Source organism: Oncorhynchus masou, unplaced genomic scaffold, assembly GCF_036934945.1.
Source record: "Oncorhynchus masou masou isolate Uvic2021 unplaced genomic scaffold, UVic_Omas_1.1 unplaced_scaffold_2036, whole genome shotgun sequence".
Taxonomy (NCBI): domain Eukaryota; kingdom Metazoa; phylum Chordata; class Actinopteri; order Salmoniformes; family Salmonidae; genus Oncorhynchus; species Oncorhynchus masou.
The window spans coordinates 58,672-86,196 of record NW_027008525.1 but is presented as its reverse complement, the minus strand read 5'-3'; the positions used below and the strand labels follow the sequence as shown (position 1 = coordinate 86,196).

The following is a 27,525-nucleotide window of genomic DNA, read 5'->3' as shown; positions in this document are numbered from 1 at the left end:
TCTTGGCATTCTCTCAACCAGCTTCATGAGGTAGTCACCTGGAATGCATTTCAAGTAACAGGTGCACCTTGATAATAGTTAATTTGTGGAATTTCTTTCCTTCTAATTAATGCGTTTCAACCAATCAGTTGTGTTGTTACAAGGTAGGTGTTGTATACAGAAGATAGCCCTATAAGTCCATATTATGGACTTATAAAACTCAAATAAGCATTCTTCTCTCTCTACCCCCCTTACATCACCACACGGTCTTTCACACCTCCCAGCCCTTCTCAGCAGAGAGGAAGTGGGCAGTGTGGAGAGAATAGGCTGGATAGACAGGATATAAGTCATTAAAGAGTAGAGAAGTGAGAGAGAAGTGATAGAATACATTGAGATGGAACACACCTGTCTTCTACTCTGTGAGTAACTATATGGTTTAATACCTGTATAGTTTAATATCTTTATGGTTTAATACCTGTATAGTTTAATATCTGTATTGTTTAATATCTCTATAGTTTAATATCTATATAGTTTAATATCTGTATTGTTTAATATCCCTATAGTTTAATATCTGTATAGTTTAATAGCTCTATAGTTTAATATCTGTATTGTTTAATATCTCTATAGTTTAATATCTATATAGTTTAATATCTGTATAGTTTAATATCTATATAGTTTAATATCTGTATTGTTTAATAGCTCTATAGTTTAATATCTGTATAGTTTAATATCTTTATTGTTAAATATCCCTATAGTTTAATATCTGTATTGTTTAATATCTATATAGTTTAATATATGTATAGTTTAATATCTATATAGTTTAATATCTATATAGTTTAATATCTGTATTGTTTAATATCCCTATAGTTTAATATCTGTATAGTTTAATAGCTCTATAGTTTAATATCTGTATAGTTTAATATATGTATAGTTTAATATCTATATAGTTTAATATCTATATTGTTTAATATCTGTATAGTTTAATATCTGTATTGTTTAATATCTATATAGTTTAATATCTGTATAGTTTAATATATGTATAGTTTAATATCTATATAGTTTCATATCTATATTGTTTAATATCTGTATAGTTTAATATCTGTATTGTTTAATATCTATATAGTTTAATATCTTTACAGTTTAATATCTATATAGTTTAATATCTTTATAGTTTAATATCTATATAGTTTAATATCTCTATAGTTTAATATCTATATAGTTTAATATATGTATTGTTTAATATCTATATAGTTTAATATCTATATAGTTTAATATGTATATAGTTTAATACATGTATAGTTTAATATCTGTATTGTTTAATATCTATATAGTTTAATATATGTATAGTTTAATATCTGTGGAACAGCTCAGTGTTTACATAATGTACCGTAGTGATAGTTTTCTCTGTGTTTCAGTGCTGTTCAGTACACTGGTATACTCCGGCCTCGGTCATGATGGAGGTACGGATCTATTTATTCATCAACTGCTCAATTTTCCCCCTCCTCTTCTCTCCTCTTCTTCTCCTCTTCTTCTCTTCTCCTCTTCTCCTCTTCTTCTCTTCTCCTCTTCTTCTCCTCTTATTCTCGTCTTCTCTCCTCTCCTCTTCTCTCTCTCTACTCCTGCTACTCCTCTCATATCAAGTCTCTCCCTCCTCTTCTTCTCTTCTTCTCCTCTCTCTCTCTACTCCTGCTACTCCTCTCATATCAAGTCTCTCCCTCCTCTTCTCTCTCTCTCTACTCCTGCTACTCCTCTCATATCAAGTCTCTCCCTCCTCTTCTCTCTCTCTACTCCTGCTACTCCTCTCATATCAAGTCTCTCCCTCCTCTTCTCTCTCTCTCTACTCCTGCTACTCCTCTGATCTCACGTCTCTCCCTCCTCTCCTCTCCTCTTCTCTCTCTCTACTCCTGCTACTCATCTCATATCAAGTCTCTCCCTCCTCTCCTCTCCTCTTCTCTCGCTCTACTCCTGCTACTCCTCTCATCTCAAGTCTCTCCCTCCTCTCCTCTCCTCTTCTCTCGATCTACTCCTGCTACTCCTCTCATCTCAAGTCTCTCCCTCCTCTTCTTCTCCTCTCTCTCTCTACTCCTGCTACTCCTCTCATCTCAAGTCTCTCCCTCCTCTTCTTCTCCTCTCTCTCTCTACTCCTGCTACTCCTCTCATCTCAAGTCTCTCCCTCCTCTTCTTCTCCTCTCTCTCTACTCCTGCTACTCCTCTCATCTCAAGTCTCTCCCTCCTCTTCTTCTCCTCTCTCTCTCTACTCCTGCTACTCCTCTCATCTCAAGTCTCTCCCTCCTCTTCTTCTCCTCTCTCTCTCTACTCCTGCTACTCCTCTCATCTCAAGTCTCTCCCTCCTCTTCTTCTCCTCTCTCTCTCTACTCCTGCTACTCCTCTCATCTCAAGTCTCTCCCTCCTCTTCTTCTCCTCTCTCTCTCTACTCCTGCTACTCCTCTCATCCCAAGTCTCTCCCTCCTCTTCTTCTCTTCTTCTCCTCTCTCTCTCTACTCCTGCTACTCCTCTCATATCAAGTCTCTCCCTCCTCTCCTCTCCTCTCTCTCTCTACTCCTGCTACTCCTCTCATATCAAGTCTCTCCCTCCTCTCCTCTCCTCTCCTCTTCTCTCTCTCTACTCCTGCTACTCCTCTCATATCAAGTCTCCCTCCTCTTCTTCTGCTCTTCTCTCTCTCTCTGTTTACTCCTGCTACTCCTCTCATATCAAGTCTGTAGTTGTGATTATCTGTCTGGTGTAGTGATCTTGTGTGTGTGTGTTGTGTGTGTTGTGTTTCTGCAACCAGTCAGTGAGCAGTACATAGGTTACTGAGTAGCTTACGCATGAGCAGGGCCAGAAGGAAGGTCTTGTGGTCAAGCAGGTAAAGCGTTTCTCTTCTCAGTTCCCTTCTCAGTTCTCTTCTAGCCAGACAAGACGACAACAAAAAACTGCACAGGAATACAATTGGGAGGTCTGTCTCCAACCACGTAGCAGACACAAGCTTGTTGTTTCTCTCTGTGAGGTCACCTTCCTGACAACCAAAGCTAGTTGTTTATCTCTGTGAGGTCACCTTCCTGACAACCAAAGCTAGTTGTTTCTCTCTGTGATGTCACCTTCCTGACAACCAAAGCTAGTTGTTTCTCTCTGTGATGTCACCTTCCTGACGTTCTAATTGTTTGGAGCAGATTTAGATTGTGACATTCTTTCTTTCTTTAATCTTAAATGTGATTTAAGATGGCGCGGCGGTGGATGGCTGCTGTTTTATGGTCTCCGTGCTATTTTGTACGTTTATTTCACATTGTTTGTAACTTATTTTATGCATAATGTTGTTGCTACCCGTCTCTTATGACCGAAAAGAGCTTCTGGAAATCAGAACTAGACAAATCATTTTTCTTTAAATGAGTCAGACGAGATGGATTTACTCCAGACAAAACCTTTTCCTCTTCAGGTGACTGAACAGATTTAGGGTCCTCAGAGCCTCAAAAGGTTCTACAGCTGCACCATCGAGAGCATCCTGACTGGTTGCATCACTGACTGGTACGGCAACTGCTCTGCCTCCGACCGCAAGGCACTACAGAGGGGAATGCGTTCAACCAGGGACATCACTGGGGCTGAGCTTCCTGCCATCCAGGACCTCTATACCAGGCCGTGTCAGAGAAAGGCCCTTAAAATTGGCAAAGTCTCCAGCCACCCTAGTCATAGACTGTTCTCTCTGCTACCGCATGGCAAGCTGTACCAGAGTGCCAAGCATTCAGACTCCTGAACAGCTAATCGAATGGCTACCCAGACTATTCACATTGCCCCCCCCCCCCCCCTTGTACGCTGCTGCTACCCCCCTGTATATAGCCTCCTCATTGACTCTGTACCGTAACCCCCTGTATATAGTCTCCACATTGACTCTGTACTGGTACCCCTGTATATAGTCTCCACATTGACTCTGTACCGGTACCCCCTGTATATAGCCTCCACATTGACTCTGTACCAGTACCCCCTGTATATAGCCTCCACATTGACTCTGCACTGGTAACCCCTGTATATAGCCTCCACATTGACTCTGTACCGGTAACCCCTGTATATAGCCTCAACATTGACTCTGTACCGTAATACCCTGTATATAGCCTCCACATTGACTCTGCACCGTAATACCCTGTATATAGCCTCCACATTGACTCTGTACCGTAATACCCTGTATATAGCCTCCACACTGACTCTGTACTGTAATACCCTGTATATAGCCTCCACATTGACTCTGTACCGTAATACCCTGTATATAGCCTCCACATTGACTCTGTACCGTAATACCCTGTATATAGCCTCCACATAGACTTTATACAGGGTATTACGGTACAGAGTCTATTGTTATTTTTCTGCTGCTTTTTAATTATTTTTTATGTGTATTTATTAGTTTAGGTACTTTCGTAACACTGCATTGTTGGTTGAGGGCTTTTAAGTCATTTGTCTAGACTATTCTCTCTGTGATGACACCTGGATGTGAGTCAGCTAGTGCTTTTACAAGACTACTCTCTCTGTGATGACACCTGGATGTGAGTCAGTGCTTTTTACAAGACTATTCTCTCTGTGATGACACCTGGATGTGAGTCAGCTATTGCTTTTTACAAGACTATTCTCTCGGTGATGACACCTGGATGTGAGTCAGTGCTTTTACAAGACTATTCTCTCTGTGATGACACCTGGATGTGAGTCAGTGCTTTTTACAAGACTATTCTCTCTGTGATGACACCTGGATGTGAGTCAGCTAGTGCTTTTTACAAGACTACTCTCTCTGTGATGACACCTGGATGTGAGTCAGCTATTGCTTTTTACAAGACTATTCTCTCGGTGATGACACCTGGATGTGAGTCAGTGCTTTTTACAAGACTATTCTCTCGGTGATGACACCTGGATGTGAGTCAGTGCTTTTTACAAGACTACTCTCTCTGTGATGACATCTGGATGTGAGTCAGCTAGTGCTTTTACAAGACTATTCTCTCTGTGATGCACCTGGATGTGAGTCAGCTAGTGCTTTTTACAAGACTACTCTCTCTGTGATGACACCTGGATGTGAGTCAGTGCTTTTTACAAGACTATTCTCTCTGTGATGACACCTGGATGTGAGTCAGTGCGTTTTACAAGACTATTCTCTCTGTGATGACACCTGGATGTGAGTCAGCTTTTAGACTATTCTCTCTGTGATGACACCTGGATGTGAGTCAGCTAGTGCTTTTACAAGACTATTCTCTCTGTGATGACACCTGGATGTGAGTCAATGCTTTTTACAAGACTATTCTCTCGGTGATGACACCTGGATGTGAGTCAGCTAGTGCTTTTTACAAGACTATTCTCTCTGTGATGACACCTGGATGTGAGTCAATGCTTTTTACAAGACTACTCTCTCTGTGATGACACCTGGATGTGAGTCAGTGCTTTTTACAAGACTATTCTCTCTGTGATGACACCTGGATGTGAGTCAATGCTTTTTACAAGACTACTCTCTCTGTGATGACACCTGGATGTGAGTCAGTGCTTTTTACAAGACTACTCTCTCTGTGATGACACCTGGATGTGAGTCAGTGCTTTTTACAAGACTATTCTCTCTGTGATGACACCTGGATGTGAGTCAGTGCTTTTTACAAGACTATTCTCTCTGTGATGACACCTGGATGTGAGTCAGTGCTTTTTACAAGACTACTCTCTCTGTGATGACATCTGGATGTGAGTCAGTGCTTTTTACAAGACTACTCTCTCTGTGATGACACCTGGATGTGAGTCAGTGGTTTTTACAAGACTACTCTCTCTGTGATGACACCTGGATGTGAGTCAGTGCTTTTTACAAGACTATTCTCTCTGTGATGCCACCTGCCTGCAGTCTCAGTCAGCCTCTTCAACAGCCAACAGTTTGAATGACTGAGTCAATGATTTGGTTTAGTTGGAAAGACTACTGTGTAGCAGATGTGATTTGTTGAAACACGCCCACGTGATGACAAGGAACCTGGTCTGAGACATGAAGACTTGTGTTGGGTACACGAGGCTTAAGCTCAGCGGGCTAAAACAGTCATTTGCAGAGATCTGGGTTCAAACCAAGGTCCCATATTGAATCTGGTGTAGACTGGTAGAACTAATTAAAGGGTTTCATATTGAATCTGGTGTAGACTGGTAGAACTAATTAAAGGGTTTCATATTGAATCTGGTGTAGACTGGTAGAACTAATCAAATGGTTTCATATTGAATCTGGTGTAGACTGGTAGAACTAATCAAAGGGTTTTATATTGAATCTGGTGTAGACTGGTAGAACACATCAAAGGTTTTCATATTGAATCTGGTGTAGACTGGTAGAACACATCAAATGGTCCCATATTGAATCTGGTGTAGACTGGTAGAACACATCAAAGGGTCCCATATTGAATCTGGTGTAGACTGGTAGAACTAATTAAAGAATTACTTAGATGTGAGATTGACACAGCTATCAGACTGACCCTTCCTCTATCTCTCTCTGTCTCCCCTTCCTCTATCTCTCTCTGTCTCCCTGTGTCTCTGTCTCCCCTTCCTCTATCTCTCTCTGTCTCCCTGTGTCTCTGTCTCCCCTTCCTCTATCTCTCTCTGTCTCCCTGTGTCTCTGTCTCCCCTTCTTCTATCTCTGTCTCCCTGTGTCTCTGTCTCCCCTTCCTCTATCTCTCTCTGTCTCCCTGTGTCTCTGTCTCCCCTTCCTCTATCTCTCTCTGTCTCCCTGTGTCTCTGTCTCCCCTTCCTCTATCTCTCTCTGTCTCGCTGTGTCTCTGTCTCCCCTTCCTCTATCTCTCTCTGTCTCCCTGTGTCTCTGTCTCCCCTTCCTCTATCTCTCTCTGTCTCCCTGTGTCTCTGTCTCCCCTTCCTCTATCTCTCTCTGTCTCCCTGTGTCTCTGTCTCCCCTTCCTCTATCTCTCTCTGTCTCCCTGTGTCTCTGTCTCCCCTTCCTCTATCTCTCTCTGTCTCCCTGTGTCTCTGTCTCCCCTTCCTCTATCTCTCTCTGTCTCCCTGTGTCTCTGTCTCCCCTTCCTCTATCTCTCTCTGTCTCCCTGTGTCTCTGTCTCCCCTTCCTCTATCTCTCTCTGTCTCCCTGTGTCTCTGTCTCCCCTTCCTCTATCTCTCTCTGTCTCCCTGTGTCTCTGTCTCCCCTTCCTCTATATCTCTCTGTCTCCCTGTGTCTCTGTCTCCCCTTCCTCTATCTCTCTCTGTCTCCCTGTGTCTCTGTCTCCCCTTCTTCTATCTCTCTCTGTCTCCCTGTGTCTCTGTCTCCCCTTCCTCTATCTCTCTCTGTCTCCCTGTGTCTCTGTCTCCCCTTTCTCTCTCTCTCTCTGTCTCCCTGTGTCTCTGTCTCCCCTTCCTCTATCTCTCTCTGTCTCCCTGTGTCTCTGTCTCCCCTTCCTCTATCTCTCTCTGTCTCCCCTTCCTCTATCTCCCTCTGTCTCCCTGTGTCTCTGTCTCCCCTTCCTCTATCTCTCTCTGTCTCCCTGTGTCTCTGTCTCCCCTTCCTCTATCTCTCTCTGTCTCCCTGTGTCTCTGTCTCCCCTTCCTCTATCTCTCTCTGTCTCCCTGTGTCTCTGTCTCCCCTTCCTCTATCTCTCTCTGTCTCCCTGTGTCTCTGTCTCCCCTTCCTCTATCTCTCTCTGTCTCCCTGTGTCTCTGTCTCCCCTTCCTCTGACTCTCTCTGTCTCCCTGTGTCTCTCTCCCATTCCTCTGACTCTCTCTGTCTCCCTGTGTCTCTGTCTCCCCTTCCTCTATCTCTCTCTGTCTCCCTGTGTCTCTGTCTCCCCTTCCTCTATCTCTCTCTGTCTCCCTGTGTCTCTGTCTCCCCCTCCTCTGACTTTCTGTCTCTCTGTGTCCCACTCCTCTCTGTCTCCCCCTCTCTCTTCCTACAGTCTCTCTGAGCGTCCGTCCCAACAGATCTCAGTTCTTTAAATATGAGTCTTTAATTGTGAGCTGTGAAGTTCAGGGGAGCTCTGCTGGATGGACACTGAAGAGATACACATCGACTGGGAAGCTTTCAGCTTGTGGAACCGACTGGGGAAAACAACAAGGTTTTTCATGCATTGTGTCACTAATACTATCAGACAGTGGGGTGTACTGGTGTGAGGCTGGGTCTGGAGAACACAGCACTGCTGTCAACATCACAGTACACGGTATGTCCACAAATCTACTAATATTATAGTGTTTAGTCTGGTTTCAGAGAGCTGATGTTATGTTTATATATGATGTTTATATATTATATACAGATGGAGCTGTGATCCTGGAGAGACCTGTTTATATATGATGTTTATATATTGTATACAGCTGGGGCTGTGATCCTGGAGAGCCCTGTTTATATATGATGTTTATATATTATATACAGCTGGGGCTGTGATCCTGGAGAGCCCTGTTTATATATGATGTTTATATATTGTATACAGCTGGTGCTGTGATCCTGGAGAGCCCTGTTTATATATGATGTTTATATATTATATACAGCTGGGAATGTGATCCTGGAGAGACCTGTTTATATATGATGTTTATATATTGTATACAGCTGGTGCTGTGATCCTGGAGAGCCCTGTTTATATATGATGTTTATATATTATATACAGCTGGGAATGTGATCCTGGAGAGCCCTGTTTATATATGATGTTTATATATTATATACAGCTGGAGCTGTGATCCTGGAGAGCCCTGTTTATATATGATGTTTATATATTATATACAGCTGGGGCTGTGATCCTGGAGAGCCCTGTTTATATATGATGTTTATATATTATATACAGCTGGAGCTGTGATCCTGGAGAGCCCTGTCCTTCCTGTGACTGAGGGAGATTCTGTGACTCTGCGCTGCAGATATCAGGGAACTCCCTCTGACCTCACAGCTGTTTTCTACAAAGATGGATCCCTCGTCAGGACTGAGACCACAGGAGAGATGACCATCCCTGCAGTATCCAGGTCAGATGAAGGACTCTACAAGTGTTCCAACTCTGAAGGAGAATCACCAGAGAGACGGATGACTCTGACAGGTGAGGAAATAAATGTATTTTTCACATTCAGAATAGTTCTATTTTGTTTTAAGAAATGCACATTTTAAGCCATTCAGAAATGCAGTGCTGTCTTTCTGTCTGGCTGTCAAACTTTTCAGGTGTTCTGCCACTGTGTACTCAGTGTTTAGGGCCAAATAGCATTATAGTTTGTCCTGTATTGTTGTTAATTTTTTCCAATGTGTCATGTAATTCTCTTTTTGTTTTCTCATGATTTGATTGGGTCTAATTGTGCTGCTGTCCTGGGGCTCTGTGGGGTGTGATTGTGTTTGTGAACAGAGCCCCAGGACCAGCTTGCTTAGGGGACTCTTCTCCAGCTTCATCTCTCTGTGGGTGATGGCTTTGTTATGGAAGGTTTGGGAATCGCTTCCTTTTAGGTGGTTGTAGAATTTAACGGCTCTTTTCTGGATTTTGATAATTAGTGGGTATCGGCCTAATTCTGCTCTGCATGCATTATTTGGTGTTCTACGTTGTACACTGAGGATATTTTTGCAGAATTCTGCATGCAGAGTCTCAAATTTGGTATTTGTCCCATTTTGTGAAGTCTTGGTTGGTGAGCGGACCCCAGACCTCACAACCATAAAGGGCAATGGGTTCTATAAATGATTCAAGTATTTTTAGCCAGATCCTAATTGGGATGTAAAATGTTATGTTCCTGTTGATGGCATAGAATGCCCTTCTTGCCTTGCGTCTCAGATCGTTCACAGCTTTGTGGAAGTTACCTGTGGCGCTGATGTTTAGGCCAAGGTATGTATAGTTTTTTGTGTGCTCCAGGGCAACAGTGTCTAGATGGAATTTGTATTTGTGGTCCTGGTGACTGGACCTGTTTTTTTAAACACAATTATTTTGGTCTTACTGAGATTTACTGTCAGGGCCCAGGTCTGACAGAATCTGTGCAGAATATCTAGGTGCTGCTGTAGGCCCTCCTTGGTTGGTGACAGAAGCACCAGATCATCAGCAAACAGTAGACATTTGACTTCAGATTCTAGCAGGGTGAGGCCGGGTGCTGCAGACTTTTCTAGTGCCCGCGCCAATTCGTTGATATATATGTTGAAGAGGGTGTGGCTTAAGCTGCATCCCTGTCTCACCCCACGGCCCTGTGGGAAGAAATGTGTGTGTTTTTTGCCTATTTTAACTGCACACTTGTTGTTTATGTACATGGATTTAATAATGTCGTATGTTTTTCCCCCAACACCACTTTCCATCAATTTGTATAGCAGACCCTTATGCCAAATTCAGTCAAAAGATTTTTTTAAGTCAACAAAGCATGAGAAGACTTTGCCTTTGTTTTGGTTTGTTTATTTGTCAGTTAGGGTGTGCAGGGTGAATATGTGGTCTGTCATAAGGTATTTTGGTAAAAAGTACATTTGACATTTGCTCAGTACATTGTTTTCACTGAGGAAATGTACAAATCTGCTGTTAATGTGTCATGCCCTGACCTTAGAGATCCTTTTTATTTCTCTATTTGGTTAGGTCAGGGTGTGATTTGGGTGGGCATTCTAGTTTTTTCTATTTCTTTGTTTGGCCTGGTATGGTTCCCAATCATAGGCAGCTGTTTAATGTTGTTTCTGATTGGGGATCATACTTAGGCAGCCTTTTTCCCACCTTAGTTTGTGGGATCTTGTTTTTGTATAGTTGCCTTGTGCACTGCAATACTGTGCGTTTGTAATATTCTTTGTTGTTTTTGTTGTAAGTTTCACGATAAAATATAATGTGGAACTCTACGCATGCTGCACCTTGGTCCAATCATTTCAACGAACGTGACAGAAGATCCCGCCACCAAAGGACCAAGCTGCATGGCCAGGAGGAGCAGGGATCCTGGACCCGGGAGAAAAGGGTGTGGAGGACATCATGGACAATGGGAAGAGGTAATGGCAGGGGACAAGACCCTGCCATGGAAGCAGGTGGAGGCAGCGAAGGACGGTAAACTACGACTCCGGGGTTCGCAACCACGACGCAAGCACGAGAGGCAGCCCCAAAAATGTATTGGGGAGGGTGGCACACGGGGTGGTCGGTGGAGTCAAGGAGTGAACCAGAGCCAGTCTGGGAGAGGAAGGTGAACTTGGAGGGGAGTGAAGGGACTCAGAGACAGTTAATGAGTTGATTGGGAAATTGGAGGAGAGCGTGTCCTTAGTGTAATGCCACCTGAGTCAGCTCTCCGTACTCGTCCTGAGGAACCGTCTGGTGAAGGCTGTGCCCGGCCCCACGGACCAGGTCTCCAGGACGTCTCCCCAGCCCTGCACATTCTGTGCCAGCTCTCCGCACTCGCTTTGAGGAGCGTGTTATCGTTCCGGTACAATGTGTGCCGGTTCTACGCACCGTGTCTCCAGTGCGCCTCCACAGCCCAGTATGTCCTGTGCCTGCCCCCGCACTTGCCATGCAAAGGTTGTCATCTGTCCAGGACATGTTGTGCCAGCTCTACACTCCAGGCTTCCTGTGCGTCTCCCCAGCCTGGTACGTCCTATGACTGCTCCACGCACAAAGCTTCCAATGATGATCCATGGCCAGAATCCTCCAGTGATGATCTATGGCCCGAAGCATCCAGTGATGATCCATGGCCCGTTGCCTCCAGTGATGATCTATGGCCCGAAGCATCCAGTGATGATCCATGGCCCGTTGCCTCCAGTGATGATCTATGGCCCGAAGCCTCCAGTGATGATCCATGGCTCGTTGCCTCCAGTGATGATCGGCAGTCCGGAGCTTCCGGCAAAGATCCACCAAAGTTGGCGCAGCCATGTGCGGAGCGGGGTCTGTGTCCCGCACTGGAGCCGCCACTGAGGGTAGATGACCACCCAGACCCTCCCCTAAAGGTTCAGGTTTGCGGCCGGGAGTCTGTCCTTTGGGAGGTGGTACTGTCACGCCCTGACCTTAGAGATCCTTTTTATTCTCTATTTTGTTAGATCGGGGTGTGACAAGGGTGACAATCTATGTTTCTATTTCTTTGTTGGCCTAGTATAGTTCCCAATCAGAGGCAGCTGTTTATCGTTGTCTCTGATTGGGGATCTTATTTAGGCAGCCCTTTTCCCACCTTAGGTTGTGGGATCTTGATTTTGTTAGTTACTGTGTAGCCTTCAGAACTTTTTGTTTGTTTTTGTATATTGTTGTTTATTGGTGTTCATTTTTAAATAAACAAAGATGTTCACCTACCACGCTGCACCTTGGTCCAATCCTTCTCTAAACGAACGTGACATAATGATAATGCAGAGGATTTCCCCAAGGTTGCTGTTGACGCATCTCTCTCTGTCTCTCTCTCTCAGTTCTCTCTCCTCCAGTCTCTCTGAGTGTCCATCCCAACCGATCTCAGTTCTTTGAATATGAGTCTTTAATTGTGAGCTGTGAAGTTCAAGGGAGCTCTGCTGGATGGACACTGAAGAGATACACATCGACTGGGAAGCTTTCAGCTTGTGGAACCGACTGGGGAAAACAACAAGGCTTTTCATGCATTGTGTCACTAATACTATCAGACAGTGGGGTGTACTGGTGTGAGGCTGGGTCTGGAGAACACAGCACTGCTGTCAACATCACAGTACACGGTATGTCCACAAATCTACTAATATTATACAGCTGGGTCTGTGATCCAGGAGAGACCTGTTTATATATGATGATTATATATTAAATACAGCTGGGGCTGTGATCTTGGAGAGGCCTGTTTATATGTGATGATTATATATTATATACAGCTGGGGCTGTGATCCTGGAGAGCCCTGCCCTTCCTGTGACTGAGGGAGATTCTGTGACTCTGCGCTGCAGATATCAGAGAACTGCCTCTGACCTCACAGCTGATTTCTACAAAGATGGATCCCTCGTCAGGACCGAGACTACGGGAGAGATGACCATGCCTGCAGTATCCAGGTCAGATGAAGGACTCTACAAGTGTTCCAACTCTGAAGGAGAATCACCAGAGAGATGGATGACTCTGACAGGTGTGAATTGAATCCCTCTTTGTACCATTAAGTTGATACCTACGGTAAATACATCCATTAAACCTACGGTAAATACATCCATTAATCCTACGGTAAATACATCCATTAAACCTACGGTAAATACATCCATTAAACCTACGGTAAATATATCCATTAAACCTACGGTAAATACATCCATTAAACCTACGGTAAATACATCCATTAAACCTATAGTAAATACATCCATTAAGTTGAAACCTACGGTAAATACATCCATTAAGTTGAAACCTACAGTAAATACATCCATTAAACCTACGGTAAATACATCCATTAAACCTACGGTAAATACATCCATTAAACCTACGGTAAATACATCCATTAAGTTGAAACCTACAGTAAATACATCCATTAAACCTACGGTAAATACATCCATTAAACCTACGGTAAACACATCCATTAAACCTACGGTAAACACATCCATTAAACCTACGGTAAATACATCCATTAAACCTACGGTAAATACATCCATTAAGTTGAAAACTACGGTAAATACATCCATTAAGTTGAAACCTACGGTAAATACATCCATTAAGTTGAAACCTACGGTAAATACATCCATTAAGCTGAAACCTGCGGTAAATACATCCATTAAACCTACGGTAAATACATCCATTAAGTTGAAACCTACGGTAAATACATCCATTAAACCTACGGTAAATACATCCATTAAGTTGAAACCTACGGTAAATACATCCATTAAACCTACGGTAAATACATTCATTAAACCTACGGTAAATACATCCATTAAACCTACGGTAAATACATCCATTAAACCTACGGTAAATACATCCATTAAACCTACGGTAAATACATCCATTAAACCTACGGTAAATACATCCATTAAACCTACGGTAAATACATCCATTAAACCGACGGTAAATACATCCATTAAACCTACGGTAAATACATCCATTAAACCTACGGTAAATACTTCCATTAAGTTGATACCTACGGTAAATACATCCATTAAACCTACGGTAAATACATCCATTAAACCTACGGTAAATACATCCATTAAACCTACGGTAAATACATCCATTAAGTTGAAACCTACGGTAAATACATCCATTAAACCTACGGTAAATACATCCATTAAGTTTAAACCTACGGTAAATACATCCATTAAACCTACGGTAAATACATCCATTAAACCTACGGTAAATACATCCATTAAACCTACGGTAAATACATCCATCCATTAAACCTACGGTAAATACATCCATTAAACCTACGGTAAATACATCCATTAAACCTACGGTAAATACATCCATTAAACCTACGGTAAATACATCCATTAAACCTACGGTAAATACATCCATTAAGTTGAAACCTACGGTAAATACATCCATTAAGTTGAAACCTACGGTAAATACATCCATTAAACCTACGGTAAATACATCCATTAAACCTACATTAAACCTACTGCAAATACATCCATTAAACCTACGGTAAATACATCCATTAAACCTACGGTAAATACATCCATTAAACCTACGGTAAATACATCCATTAAACCTATGGTAAATACATCCATTAAACCTACGGTAAATACATCCATTAAACCTACGGTAAATACATCCATTAAACCTACGGTAAATACATCCATTAAACCTACGGTAAATACATCCATTAAACCTACGGTAAATACATCCATTAAACCTACGGTAAATACATCCATTAAACCTACGGTAAATACATCCATTAAGTTGAAACCTACGGTAAATACATCCATTAAGTTGAAACCTACGGTAAATACATCCATTAAGTTGAAACCTACGGTGAATACATCCATTAAACCTATGGTAAACACATCCATTAAACCTACGGTAAATACATCCATTAAACCTACGGTAAATACATCCATTAAACCTACGGTAAATACATCCATTAAGTTGATACCTACGGTAAATACATCCATTAAACCTACGGTAAATACATCCATTAAACCTACGGTAAATACATCCATTAAACCTACGGTAAATACATCCATTAAACCTACGGTAAATACATCCATTAAACCGACGGTAAATACATCCATTAAACCTACGGTAAACACATCCATTAAACCTACGGTAAATACATCCATTAAACCTACAGTAAATACATCCATTAAACCTACGGTAAATACATCCATTAAACCTACGGTAAATACATCCATTAAACCTACGGTAAATACATCCATTAAACCTACGGTAAATACATCCATTAAACCTACAGTAAATACATCCATTAAACCTACGGTAAATACATCCATTAAACCTATGGTATATACATCCATTAAACCTACGGTAAATACATCCATTAAGTTGAAACCTACGGTAAATATATCCATTAAACCTACGGTAAATACATCCATTAAACCTACAGTAAATACATCCATTAAACCTACGGTAAACACATCCATTAAACCTACGGTAAATACATCCATTAAACCTACGGTAAATACATCCATTAAACCTACGGTAAATACATCCATTAAGTTGATACCTACGGTAAATACATCCATTAAACCTACGGTAAATACATCCATTAAACCTACGGTAAATACATCCATTAAACCTACGGTAAATACATCCATTAAACCTACGGTAAATACATCCATTAAACCGACGGTAAATACATCCATTAAACCTACGGTAAACACATCCATTAAACCTACGGTAAATACATCCATTAAACCTACAGTAAATACATCCATTAAACCTACGGTAAATACATCCATTAAACCTACGGTAAATACATCCATTAAACCTACAGTAAATACATCCATTAAACCTACGGTAAATACATCCATTAAACCTACGGTAAATACATCCATTAAACCTACGGTAAATACATCCATTAAACCTACGGTAAATACATCCATTAAACCTACGGTAAATACATCCAATAAACCTACGGTAAATACATCCATTAAACCTACGGTAAATACATCCATTAAACCTACGGTAAATACATCCATTAAACCTACAGTAAATACATCCATTAAACCTACGGTAAATACATCCATTAAACCTACAGTAAATACATCCATTAAACCTACGGTAAATACATCCATTAAACCTACGGTAAATGCATCCATTAAACCTATGGTATATACATCCATTAAACCTACGGTAAATACATCCATTAAACCTATGGTATATACATCCATTAAACCTACGGTAAATACATCCATTAAGTTGAAACCTACGTAAATATATCCATTAAACCTACGGTAAATACATCCATTAAGTTGAAACCTAGAGTAAATACATCCATTCAACCTACGGTAAATACATCCATTAAACCTACGGTAAATACATCCATTAAACCTACGGTAAATACATCCATTCAACCTACGGTAAATACATCCATTAAACCTACGGTAAATACATCCATTAAACCTACGGTAAATACATCCATTAAACCTACGGTAAATACATCCATTAAACCGACGGTAAATACATCTATTAAACCTACGGGCAATACATCCATTAAACCTACGGTAAATACATCCATTAAACCTACGGTAAATACATCCATTAAACCTACGGTAAATACATCCATTAAACCTACGGTAAATACATCCATTAAACCTACGGTAAATACATCCATTAAACCTACGGTAAATACATCCATTAAACCTACGGTAAATACATCCATTAAACCGACGGTAAATACATCCATTAAACCTACGGTAAATACATCCATTAAACCTACGGTAAATACTTCCATTAAGTTGATACCTACGGTAAATACATCCATTAAACCTACGGTAAATACATCCATTAAACCTACGGTAAATACATCCATTAAACCTACGGTAAATACATCCATTAAGTTGAAACCTACGGTAAATACATCCATTAAACCTACGGTAAATACATCCATTAAGTTTAAACCTACGGTAAATACATCCATTAAACCTACGGTAAATACATCCATTAAACCTACGGTAAATACATCCATTAAACCTACGGTAAATACATCCATTAAACCTACGGTAAATACATCCATTAAACCTACGGTAAATACATCCATTAAACCTACGGTAAATACATCCATTAAACCTACGGTAAACACATCCGTTAAACCTACGGTAAATACATCCATTAAGTTGAAACCTACGGTAAATACATCCATTAAGTTGAAACCTACGGTAAATACATCCATTAAACCTACGGTAAATACATCCATTAAACCTACGGTAAATACATCCATTAAACCTACGGTAAATACATCCATTAAACCTACGGTAAATACATCCATTAAACCTACGGTAAATACATCCATTAAGTTGAAACCTACGGTAAATACATCCATTAAGCCTACGGTAAATACATCCATTAAACCTATGGTAAATACATCCATTAAACCTACGGTAAATACATCCATTAAACCTACGGTAAATACATCCATTAAACCTACGGTAAATACATCCATTAAACCTACGGTAAATACATCCATTAAACCTACGGTAAATACATCCATTAAACCTACGGTAAATACATCCATTAAGTTGAAACCTACGGTAAATACATCCATTAAGTTGAAACCTACGGTAAATACATCCATTAAGTTGAAACCTACGGTGAATACATCCATTAAACCTATGGTAAACACATCCATTAAACCTACGGTAAATACATCCATTAAACCTACGGTAAATACATCCATTAAACCTACGGTAAATACATCCATTAAGTTGATACCTACGGTAAATACATCCATTAAACCTACGGTAAATACATCCATTAAACCTACGGTAAATACATCCATTAAACCTACGGTAAATACATCCATTAAACCTACGGTAAATACATCCATTAAACCGACGGTAAATACATCCATTAAACCTACGGTAAACACATCCATTAAACCTACGGTAAATACATCCATTAAACCTACAGTAAATACATCCATTAAACCTACGGTAAATACATCCATTAAACCTACGGTAAATACATCCATTAAACCTACGGTAAATACATCCATTAAACCTACGGTAAATACATCCATTAAACCTACAGTAAATACATCCATTAAACCTACGGTAAATACATCCATTAAACCTATGGTATATACATCCATTAAACCTACGGTAAATACATCCATTAAGTTGAAACCTACGGTAAATATATCCATAAAACCTACGGTAAATACATCCATTAAACCTACAGTAAATACATCCATTAAACCTACGGTAAACACATCCATTAAACCTACGGTAAATACATCCATTAAACCTACGGTAAATACATCCATTAAACCTACGGTAAATACATCCATTAAGTTGATACCTACGGTAAATACATCCATTAAACCTACGGTAAATACATCCATTAAACCTACGGTAAACACATCCATTAAACCTACGGTAAATACATCCATTAAACCTACGGTAAATACATCCATTAAACCTACGGTAAACACATCCATTAAACCTATGGTAAATACATCCATTAAACCTACAGTAAATACATCCATTAAACCTACGGTAAATACATCCATTAAACCTACGGTAAATACATCCATTAAACCTACGGTAAATACATCCATTAAACCTACGGTAAATACATCCATTAAACCTACGGTAAATACATCCATTAAACCTACGGTAAATACATCCATTAAACCTACGGTAAATACATCCATTAAACCTACGGTAAATACATCCAATAAACCTACGGTAAATACATCCATTAAACCTACGGTAAATACATCCATTAAACCTACGGTAAATACATCCATTAAACCTACAGTAAATACATCCATTAAACCTACGGTAAATACATCCATTAAACCTATGGTATATACATCCATTAAACCTACGGTAAATACATCCATTAAGTTGAAACCTACGTAAATATATCCATTAAACCTACGGTAAATACATCCATTAAGTTGAAACCTAGAGTAAATACATCCATTCAACCTACGGTAAATACATCCATTAAACCTACGGTAAATACATCCATTAAACCTACGGTAAATACATCCATTCAACCTACGGTAAATACATCCATTAAACCTACGGTAAATACATCTATTAAACCTACGGGCAATACATCCATTAAACCTACGGTAAATACATCCATTAAACCTACGGTAAATACATCCATTAAACCTACGGTAAATACATCCATTAAACCTACGGTAAATACATCCATTAAACCTACGGTAAATACATCCATTAAGTTAAAACCTACAGTAAATACATCCATTAAACCTACGGTAAATACATCCATTAAACCTACGTTAAATACATCCATTCAACCTACGGTAAATACATCCATTAAACCTACGGTAAATACATCCATTAAACCTACGGTAAATACATCCATTAAACCTACGGTTAATACATCCATTAAATCTACGGTAAATACATCCATTAAGTTGAAACCTACGGTAAATACATCCATTAAGTTGAAACCTACGGTAAATACATCCATTAAGTTGAAACCTACAGTAAATACATCCATTAAACCTACGGTAAATACATCCATTAAACCTACGGTAAATACATCCATTAAACCTACGGTAAATACATCCATTAAGTTGAAACCTACAGTAAATACATCCATTAAACCTACGGTAAATACATCCATTAAACCTATGGTAAACACATCCATTAAACCTACGGTAAACACATCCATTAAACCTACGGTAAATACATCCATTAAGTTGAAACCTACGGTAAATACATCCATTAAACCTACGGTAAATACATCCATTAAGTTGAAACCTACAGTAAATACATCCATTAAACCTACGGTAAATACATCCATTAAATCTACGGTAAATACATCCATTAAGTTGAAACCTACAGTAAATACATCCATTAAACCTACGGTAAATACATCCATTAAGTTGAAACCTACAGTAAATACATCCATTAAACCTACGGTAAATACATCCATTAAACCTACGGTAAATACATCCATTAAACCTACGGTAAATACATCCATTAAGTTGATACCTACGGTAAATACATCCATTAAACCTACGGTAAATACATCCATTAAACCTACGGGAAATACATCCATTAAGTTGAAACCTACAGTAAATACATCCATTAAACCGACGGTAAATACATCCATTAAACCTACGGTAAATACATCCATTCAACCTACGGTAAATACATCCATTCAACCTACGGTAAATACATCCATTCAACCTACGGTAAATACATCCATTCAACCTACGGTAAATACATCCATTAAACCTACGGTAAATACATCCATTAGACCTACGGTAAATACATCCATTAAACCTACGGTAAATACATCCATTAAACCTACGGTAAATACATCCATTAAACCTACGGTAAATACATCCATTAAGTTGAAACCTACGGTAAATACATCCATTAAACCTACGGTAAATACATCCATTAAGTTGAAACCTACAGTAAATACATCCATTAAACCTACGGTAAATACATCCATTAAACCTACGGTAAATACATCCATTCAACCTACGGTAAATACATCCATTAAGTTGAAACCTACGGGAAATACATCCATTCAACCTACGGTAAATACATCCATTCAACCTACGGTAAATACATCCATTAAACCTACGGTAAATACATCCATTAAACCTACGGTAAATACATCCATTAAACCTACGGTAAATACATCCATTAAGTTGAAACCTACAGTAAATACATCCATTAAACCTACGGTAAATACATCCATTAAACCTACGGTAAATACATCCATTAAACCTACAGTAAATACATCCATTCAACCTACGGTAAATACATCCATTCAACCTACGGTAAATACATTCATTAAACCTACTGTAAATACATCCATTAAACCTACGGTAAATACATCCATTAAACCTACGGTAAATACATCCATTAAGTTGAAACCTACGGTAAATACATCCATTAAACCTACGGTAAATACATCCATTAAGTTGAAACCTACAGTAAATACATCCATTAAACCTACGGTAAATACATCCATTAAATCTACGGTAAATACATCCATTAAGTTGAAACCTACAGTAAATACATCCATTAAACCTACGGTAAATACATCCATTAAGTTGAAACCTACAGTAAATACATCCATTAAACCTACGGTAAATACATCCATTAAACCTACGGTAAATACATCCATTAAACCTACGGTAAATACATCCATTAAGTTGATACCTACGGTAAATACATCCATTAAACCTACGGTAAATACATCCATTAAACCGACGGTAAATACATCCATTAAACCTACGGTAAATACATCCATTAAACCTACGGTAAATACATCCATTAAACCTACAGTAAATACATCCATTAAACCTACGGTAAATACATCCATTAAACCTACGGTAAATACATCCATTAAACCTACGGTAAATACATCCATTAAACCTACGGTAAATACATCCATTAAACCTACGGTAAATACATCCATTAAGTTGAAACCTACGGTAAATACATCCATTCAACCTACGGTAAATACATCCATTAAACCTACGGTAAATACATCCATTAAACCTACGGTAAATACATCCATTAAACCTATGGTAAATACATCCATTAAGTTGAAACCTACGGTAAATACATCCATTAAGTTGAAACCTACGGTAAATACATCCATTGAACCTACGGTAAATACATCCATTAAACCTACGGTAAATACATCCATTAAACCTACGGTAAATACATCCATTAAACCTACGGTAAATACATCCATTAAACCTACGGTAAATACATCCATTAAGTTGAAACCTACGGTAAATACATCCATTAAACCTACGGTAAATACATCCATTAAACCTACGGTAAATACATCCATTAAACCTACGGTAAATACATCCATTAAACCTACGGTAAATACATCCATTAAACCTACGGTAAATACATCCATTAAGTTGAAACCTACGGTAAATACATCCATTAAACCTACGGTAAATACATCCATTAAGTTGAAACCTACGGTAAATACATCCAATAAACCTACGGTAAATACATCCATTAAACCTACGGTAAATACATACATTAAACCTACGGTAAATACATCAATTAAACCTACGGTAAATACATCCATTAAACCTACGGTAAATACATCCATTAAACCTACAGTAAATACATCCATTAAACCTACGGTAAATACATCCATTAAACCTACAGTAAATACATCCATTAAACCTACGGTAAATACATGCATTAAGTTGAAACCTACGGTAAATACATCCATTAAACCTACGGTAAATACATCCATTAAGTTGAAACCTACGGTAAATACATCCATTAAACCTACGGTAAATACATCCATTAAACCTACGGTAAATGCATCCATTAAACCTACGGTAAATACATCCATTAAACCTACGGTAAATACATCCATTAAACCTACGGTAAATACATCCATTAAACCTACGGTAAATACATCCATTAAACCTACGGTAAATACATCCATTAAACCTACGGTAAATACATCCATTAAGTTGAAACCTACGGTAAATACATCCATTAAACCTACGGTAAATACATCCATTAAACCTACGGTAAACACATCCATTAAACCTACGGTAAATACATACATTAAACCTACGGTAAATACATCCATTAAACCTACGGTAAATACATCTATTAAACCTACGGTAAATACATCCATTAAACCTACGGTAAATACATCCATTAAGTTGAAACCTACGGTAAATACATCCATTAAACCTACGGTAAATACATCCATTAAACCTACGGTAAATACATCCATTAAACCTACGGTAAATACATCCATTAAACCTACGGTAAATACATCCATTAAGTTGAAACCTACGGTAAATACATCCATTAAACCTACGGTAAATACATCCATTAAACCTACGGTAAATACATCCATTAAACCTACGGTAAATACATCCATTAAACCTACGGTAAATACATCCATTAAACCTACGGTAAATACATCCATTAAACCTACGGTAAATACATCCATTCAACCTACGGTAAATACATCCATTCAACCTACGGTAAATACATCCATTAAGTTGAAACCTACGGTAAATACATCCAATAAACCTACGGTAAATACATCCATTAAGTTGAAACCTACGGTAAATACATCCATTAAACCTACGGTAAATACATCCATTAAGTTGAAACCTACGGTAAATACATCCATTAAACCTACGGTAAATACATCCATTAAACCTACGGTAAATACATCCATTAAACCTATGGTAAATACATCCATTAAACCTACAGTAAATACATCCATTAAACCTACGGTAAATACATCCATTAAACCTACGGTAAATACATCCATTAAACCTACGGTAAATACATCCATTAAGTTGAAACCTACGGTAAATACATCCATTAAACCTACGGTAAATACATCCATTAAACCTACGGTAAATACATCCATTAAACCTACAGTAAATACATCCATTAAACCTATGGTAAATACATCCATTAAACCTACGGTAAATACATCCATTAAACCTACGGTAAATACATCCATTAAACCTACGGTAAACACATCCATTAAACCTACGGTAAATACATCCATTAAACCTACGGTAAATACATCCATTAAGTTGAAACCTACGGTAAATACATCCATTAAACCTACGGTAAATACATCCATTAAACCTACGGTAAATACATCAATTAAACCTACGGTAAATACATCCATTAAACCTACGGTAAATACATCCATTAAGTTGAAACCTACGGTAAATACATCCATTAAACCTACGGTAAATACATCCATTAAGTTGAAACCTACGGTAAATACATCCATTAAACCTACGGTAAATACATCCATTAAGTTGAAACCTACGGTAAATACATCCATTAAACCTACGGTAAATACATACATTAAACCTACGGTAAATACATCCATTAAACCTATGGTAAATACATCCATTAAACCTACAGTAAATACATCCATTAAACCTACGGTAAATACATCCATTAAACCTACGGTAAATACATCCATTAAGTTGAAACCTACGGTAAATACATCCATTAAACCTACGGTAAATACATCCATTAAGTTGAAACCTACTGTAAATACATCCATTAAACCTACGGTAAATACATCCATTAAGTTGAAACCTACGGTAAATACATCCATTAAACCTACGGTAAATACATCCATTAAACCTACGGTAAATACATCCATTAAACCTACGGTAAATACATCCATTAAACCTACGGTAAATACATCCATTAAACCTACGGTAAATACATCCATTAAACCTACGGTAAATACATCCATTAAACCTACGGTAAATACATCCATTAAACCTACGGTAAATACATCCATTAAACCTACAGTAAATACATCCATTAAGTTGAAACCTACGGTAAATACATCCATTAAACCTACGGTAAATACATCCATTAAACCTACGGTAAATACATCCATTAAACCTACGGTAAATACATCCATTAAACCTACGGTAAATACATCCATTAAACCTACAGTAAATACATCCATTAAGTTGAAACCTACGGTAAATACATCCATTAAACCTACGGTAAATACATCCATTAAACCTACGGTAAATACATCCATTAAACCTACGGTAAACACATCCATTAAACCTACGGTAAATACATCCATTAAACCTACGGTAAATACATCCATTAAACCTACAGTAAATACATCCATTAAGTTGAAACCTACGGTAAATACATCCATTAAACCTATGGTAAATACATCCATTAAACCTACGGTAAATACATCCATTAAACCTACGGTAAATACATCCATTAAACCTACGGTAAATACATCCATTAAACCTACGGTAAATACATCCATTAAACCTATGGTAAATACATCCATTAAACCTACGGTAAATACATTCATTAAGTTGAAACCTACGGTAAATACATCCATTAAACCTACGGTAAATACATCCATTAAACCTACAGTAAATACTTCCATTAAGTTGTATTTTGCAGTAAACTAACCATACAAATAGATACATTTCAGGAAAAAAATCCTTGATTTAAAATGTGTGTATGAAAGACTTTGTCAACTTTCTCCCCTGCCTCCCACCCCAAGACCCCACTACAGTGCCAGTGTTGTCCATGTCTCTGCCCAGGCTGCTGGGTAGTGTACTGGTGGTGTGTCCCTACCTGCTGGTGACGGTCATACTGATGGTGAAAGGCAACAGACGTAGGTCTCAAGGTAAGAACCTGAGAACATACATTCCACTGGCTCCAACAACCTGTTGTCCAAATACAATATAACGGGGTCACGACGCTGAACCATGTCTTAGTGTTGATTGCTGTAGCTCTGATTGAAACATGATTTAAAGAGTTGACAACTAGCCTGATTGAACCATGATTTAAAGAGTTGACAACTAGCTCTGACTGAAACATGATTTAAAGAGTTGACAATTAGCTCTGATTGAACCATGATTTAAAGAGTTGACAACTAGCTCTGATTGAACCATGTTTAAAGAGTTGACAACTAGCTCTGATTGAACCATGTTTAAAGAGTTGACAACTAGCTCTGATTGAACCATGATTTAAAGAGTTGACAACTAGCGCTGACTGAACCATGATTTAAAGAGTTGACAACTAGCTCTGATTGAACCATGTTTAAAGTATTGATAACTGTAGCTCTGATTGAACCATGTCTTAGTGTTGATTACTGTAGCTCTGATTGAACCATGTTTAAAGAGTTGACAACTAGCTCTGATTGAACCATGTTTAAAGAGTTGACAACTAGCTCTGATTGAACCATGATTTAAAGAGTTGACAACTAGCTCTGACTGAACCATGATTTAAAGAGTTGACAACTAGCTCTGATTGAACCATGATTTAAAGAGTTGACAACTAGCTCTGATTGAACCATGATTTAAAGAGTTGACAACTAGCTTTGACTGAACCATGATTTAAAGAGTTGACAAATAGCTCTGCTTGAACCATGTTTAAAGTGTTGATAACTGTATCTCTGATTGAAACATGTTGTAAAGTGTTGATAACTGTAGCTCTGATTGAACCATGTTGTAAAGAGTTGATAACTGTAGCTCTGATTGAACCATGTTTAAAGTGTTGATAACTGTATCTCTGCTTGAACCATGTTTAAAGTGTTGATAACTGTATCTCTGATTGAAACATGTTGTAAAGTGTTGATAACTGTAGCTCTGATTGAACCATGTTGTAAAGAGTTGATAACTGTATCTCTGAATGAACCATGTTTAAAGTGTTGATAACTGTATCTCTGAATGAACCATGTTTAAAGTGTTGATAACTGTATCTCTGAATGAACCATGTTTAAAGTGTTGATAACTGTAGCTCTGAATGAACCATGCTGTAAAGTGTTGATAACTGTAGCTCTGATTGAACCATGTTGTAAAGTGTTGATAACTGGAGTTCTGATTGAACCATGCTGTAAAGTGTTGATAACTGTATCTCTGATTGAACCATGTTTAAAGTGTTGATAACTGTAGCTCTGAATGAACCATGCTGTAAAGTGTTGATAACTGTAGCTCTGATTGAACCATCTTGTAAAGTGTTGATAACTGTATCTCTGATTGAACCATCTTGTAATGTGTTGATAACTGTATCTCTGATTGAACCATGTTGTAAAGTGTTGATAACTGTATCTCTGATTGAACCATGATTAAAGTGTTGATAACTGTATCTCTGATTGAACCATGTTGATTGACAGGTGACAAACCTTGCTGATTCTATGTAATACTGTATATCTCTAAGTAACTAAACACAGTATTTCTGTGTGATTAACAGCGGTTAAACCGTACTGATTCTATGTAATGTAATACTGTAAATCTCTAAGTGACTAAACACAGTATTTCTGTGTGATTGACAGGGGTTAAACCCTACTGATTCTATGTATTACTGTATATCTCTAAGTAACTAAACACAGTATTTCCGTGTGATTGACAGGGGTTAAACCCTACTGATTCTATGTAATGTAATACTGTATATCTCTAAGTAACTAAACACAGTATTTCTGTGTGATTGACAGGGGTTAAACCCTACTGATTCTATGTAATACTGTATATCTCTAAGTAACTAAACACAGTATTTCTGTGTGATTGACAGGGGTTAAACCCTACTGATTCTATGTAATACTGTATATCTCTAAGTGACTAAACACAGTGTTTCTGTGTGATTGACAGGTGAGCGTTTTGAAGAACAGTGAGGCTGAGAAACACCTGATCACCATGACAACACAATGGAACACACCACATTCTAATTCTGGACCTGTTATTTACACCCAAAACATCTCTTCTTCTCCTGGCATTTAAATAAATAAATAAAATACGATTTATTTAACTGCTTTGAGGTATTTGTCTTATTTTAAGGTGTTTCAATATATGTTGTGTTGTATAATTCATTCAGCAGCAGTCCTTTTAAATGGGTAATCTGCAGATCAAAAATACAAACCCCCAGCCACTGTTTTGGTAAACAGCTGTGTGACCTATACAGCCAACGTGTGTTTTTGATATGACTACGACTATCTGGGAATATAACTGATTGATTTGAATATACAAGTAATTTAGGCCTCGTGTTTTTTATTCATCTAGATACTATCTGACATTTTGTAACATAAATTGATTTCCTCATTCCTGTATGA

At 38.5% G+C, this 27,525-nt stretch overlaps 1 protein-coding gene across 1 annotated transcript; it reads left to right on the top strand.

Moving 5' to 3' along the window:
- The first annotated feature begins 346 nt into the window (after positions 1-346).
- On the top strand, positions 347-27,525 carry LOC135532804 (sialoadhesin-like). The gene is made up of 8 exons (XM_064960240.1): positions 347-398; positions 1,395-1,439; positions 7,860-8,120; positions 8,736-8,978; positions 12,254-12,529; positions 12,677-12,919; positions 24,979-25,104; positions 27,068-27,525. The coding sequence occupies exons 1-8, from the start codon at positions 374-376 to the stop codon at positions 27,088-27,090; spliced, it is 1,242 nt and encodes a 413-aa protein (XP_064816312.1). The 5' UTR covers positions 347-373; the 3' UTR covers positions 27,091-27,525.

What these genes read in the sequence shown, in the direction of transcription:
- LOC135532804 (XM_064960240.1), top strand. Translation starts at nt 374, where the DNA reads ATGGAACACACCTGTCTTCTACTCT. An exon ending in TGTCAACATCACAGTACACG is followed by an intron (nt 8,121 to 8,735) that starts GTATGTCCACAA and finishes TATTATATACAG; the next exon opens with CTGGAGCTGTGATCCTGGAG. An exon ending in TGTCAACATCACAGTACACG is followed by an intron (nt 12,530 to 12,676) that starts GTATGTCCACAA and finishes TATTATATACAG; the next exon opens with CTGGGGCTGTGATCCTGGAG.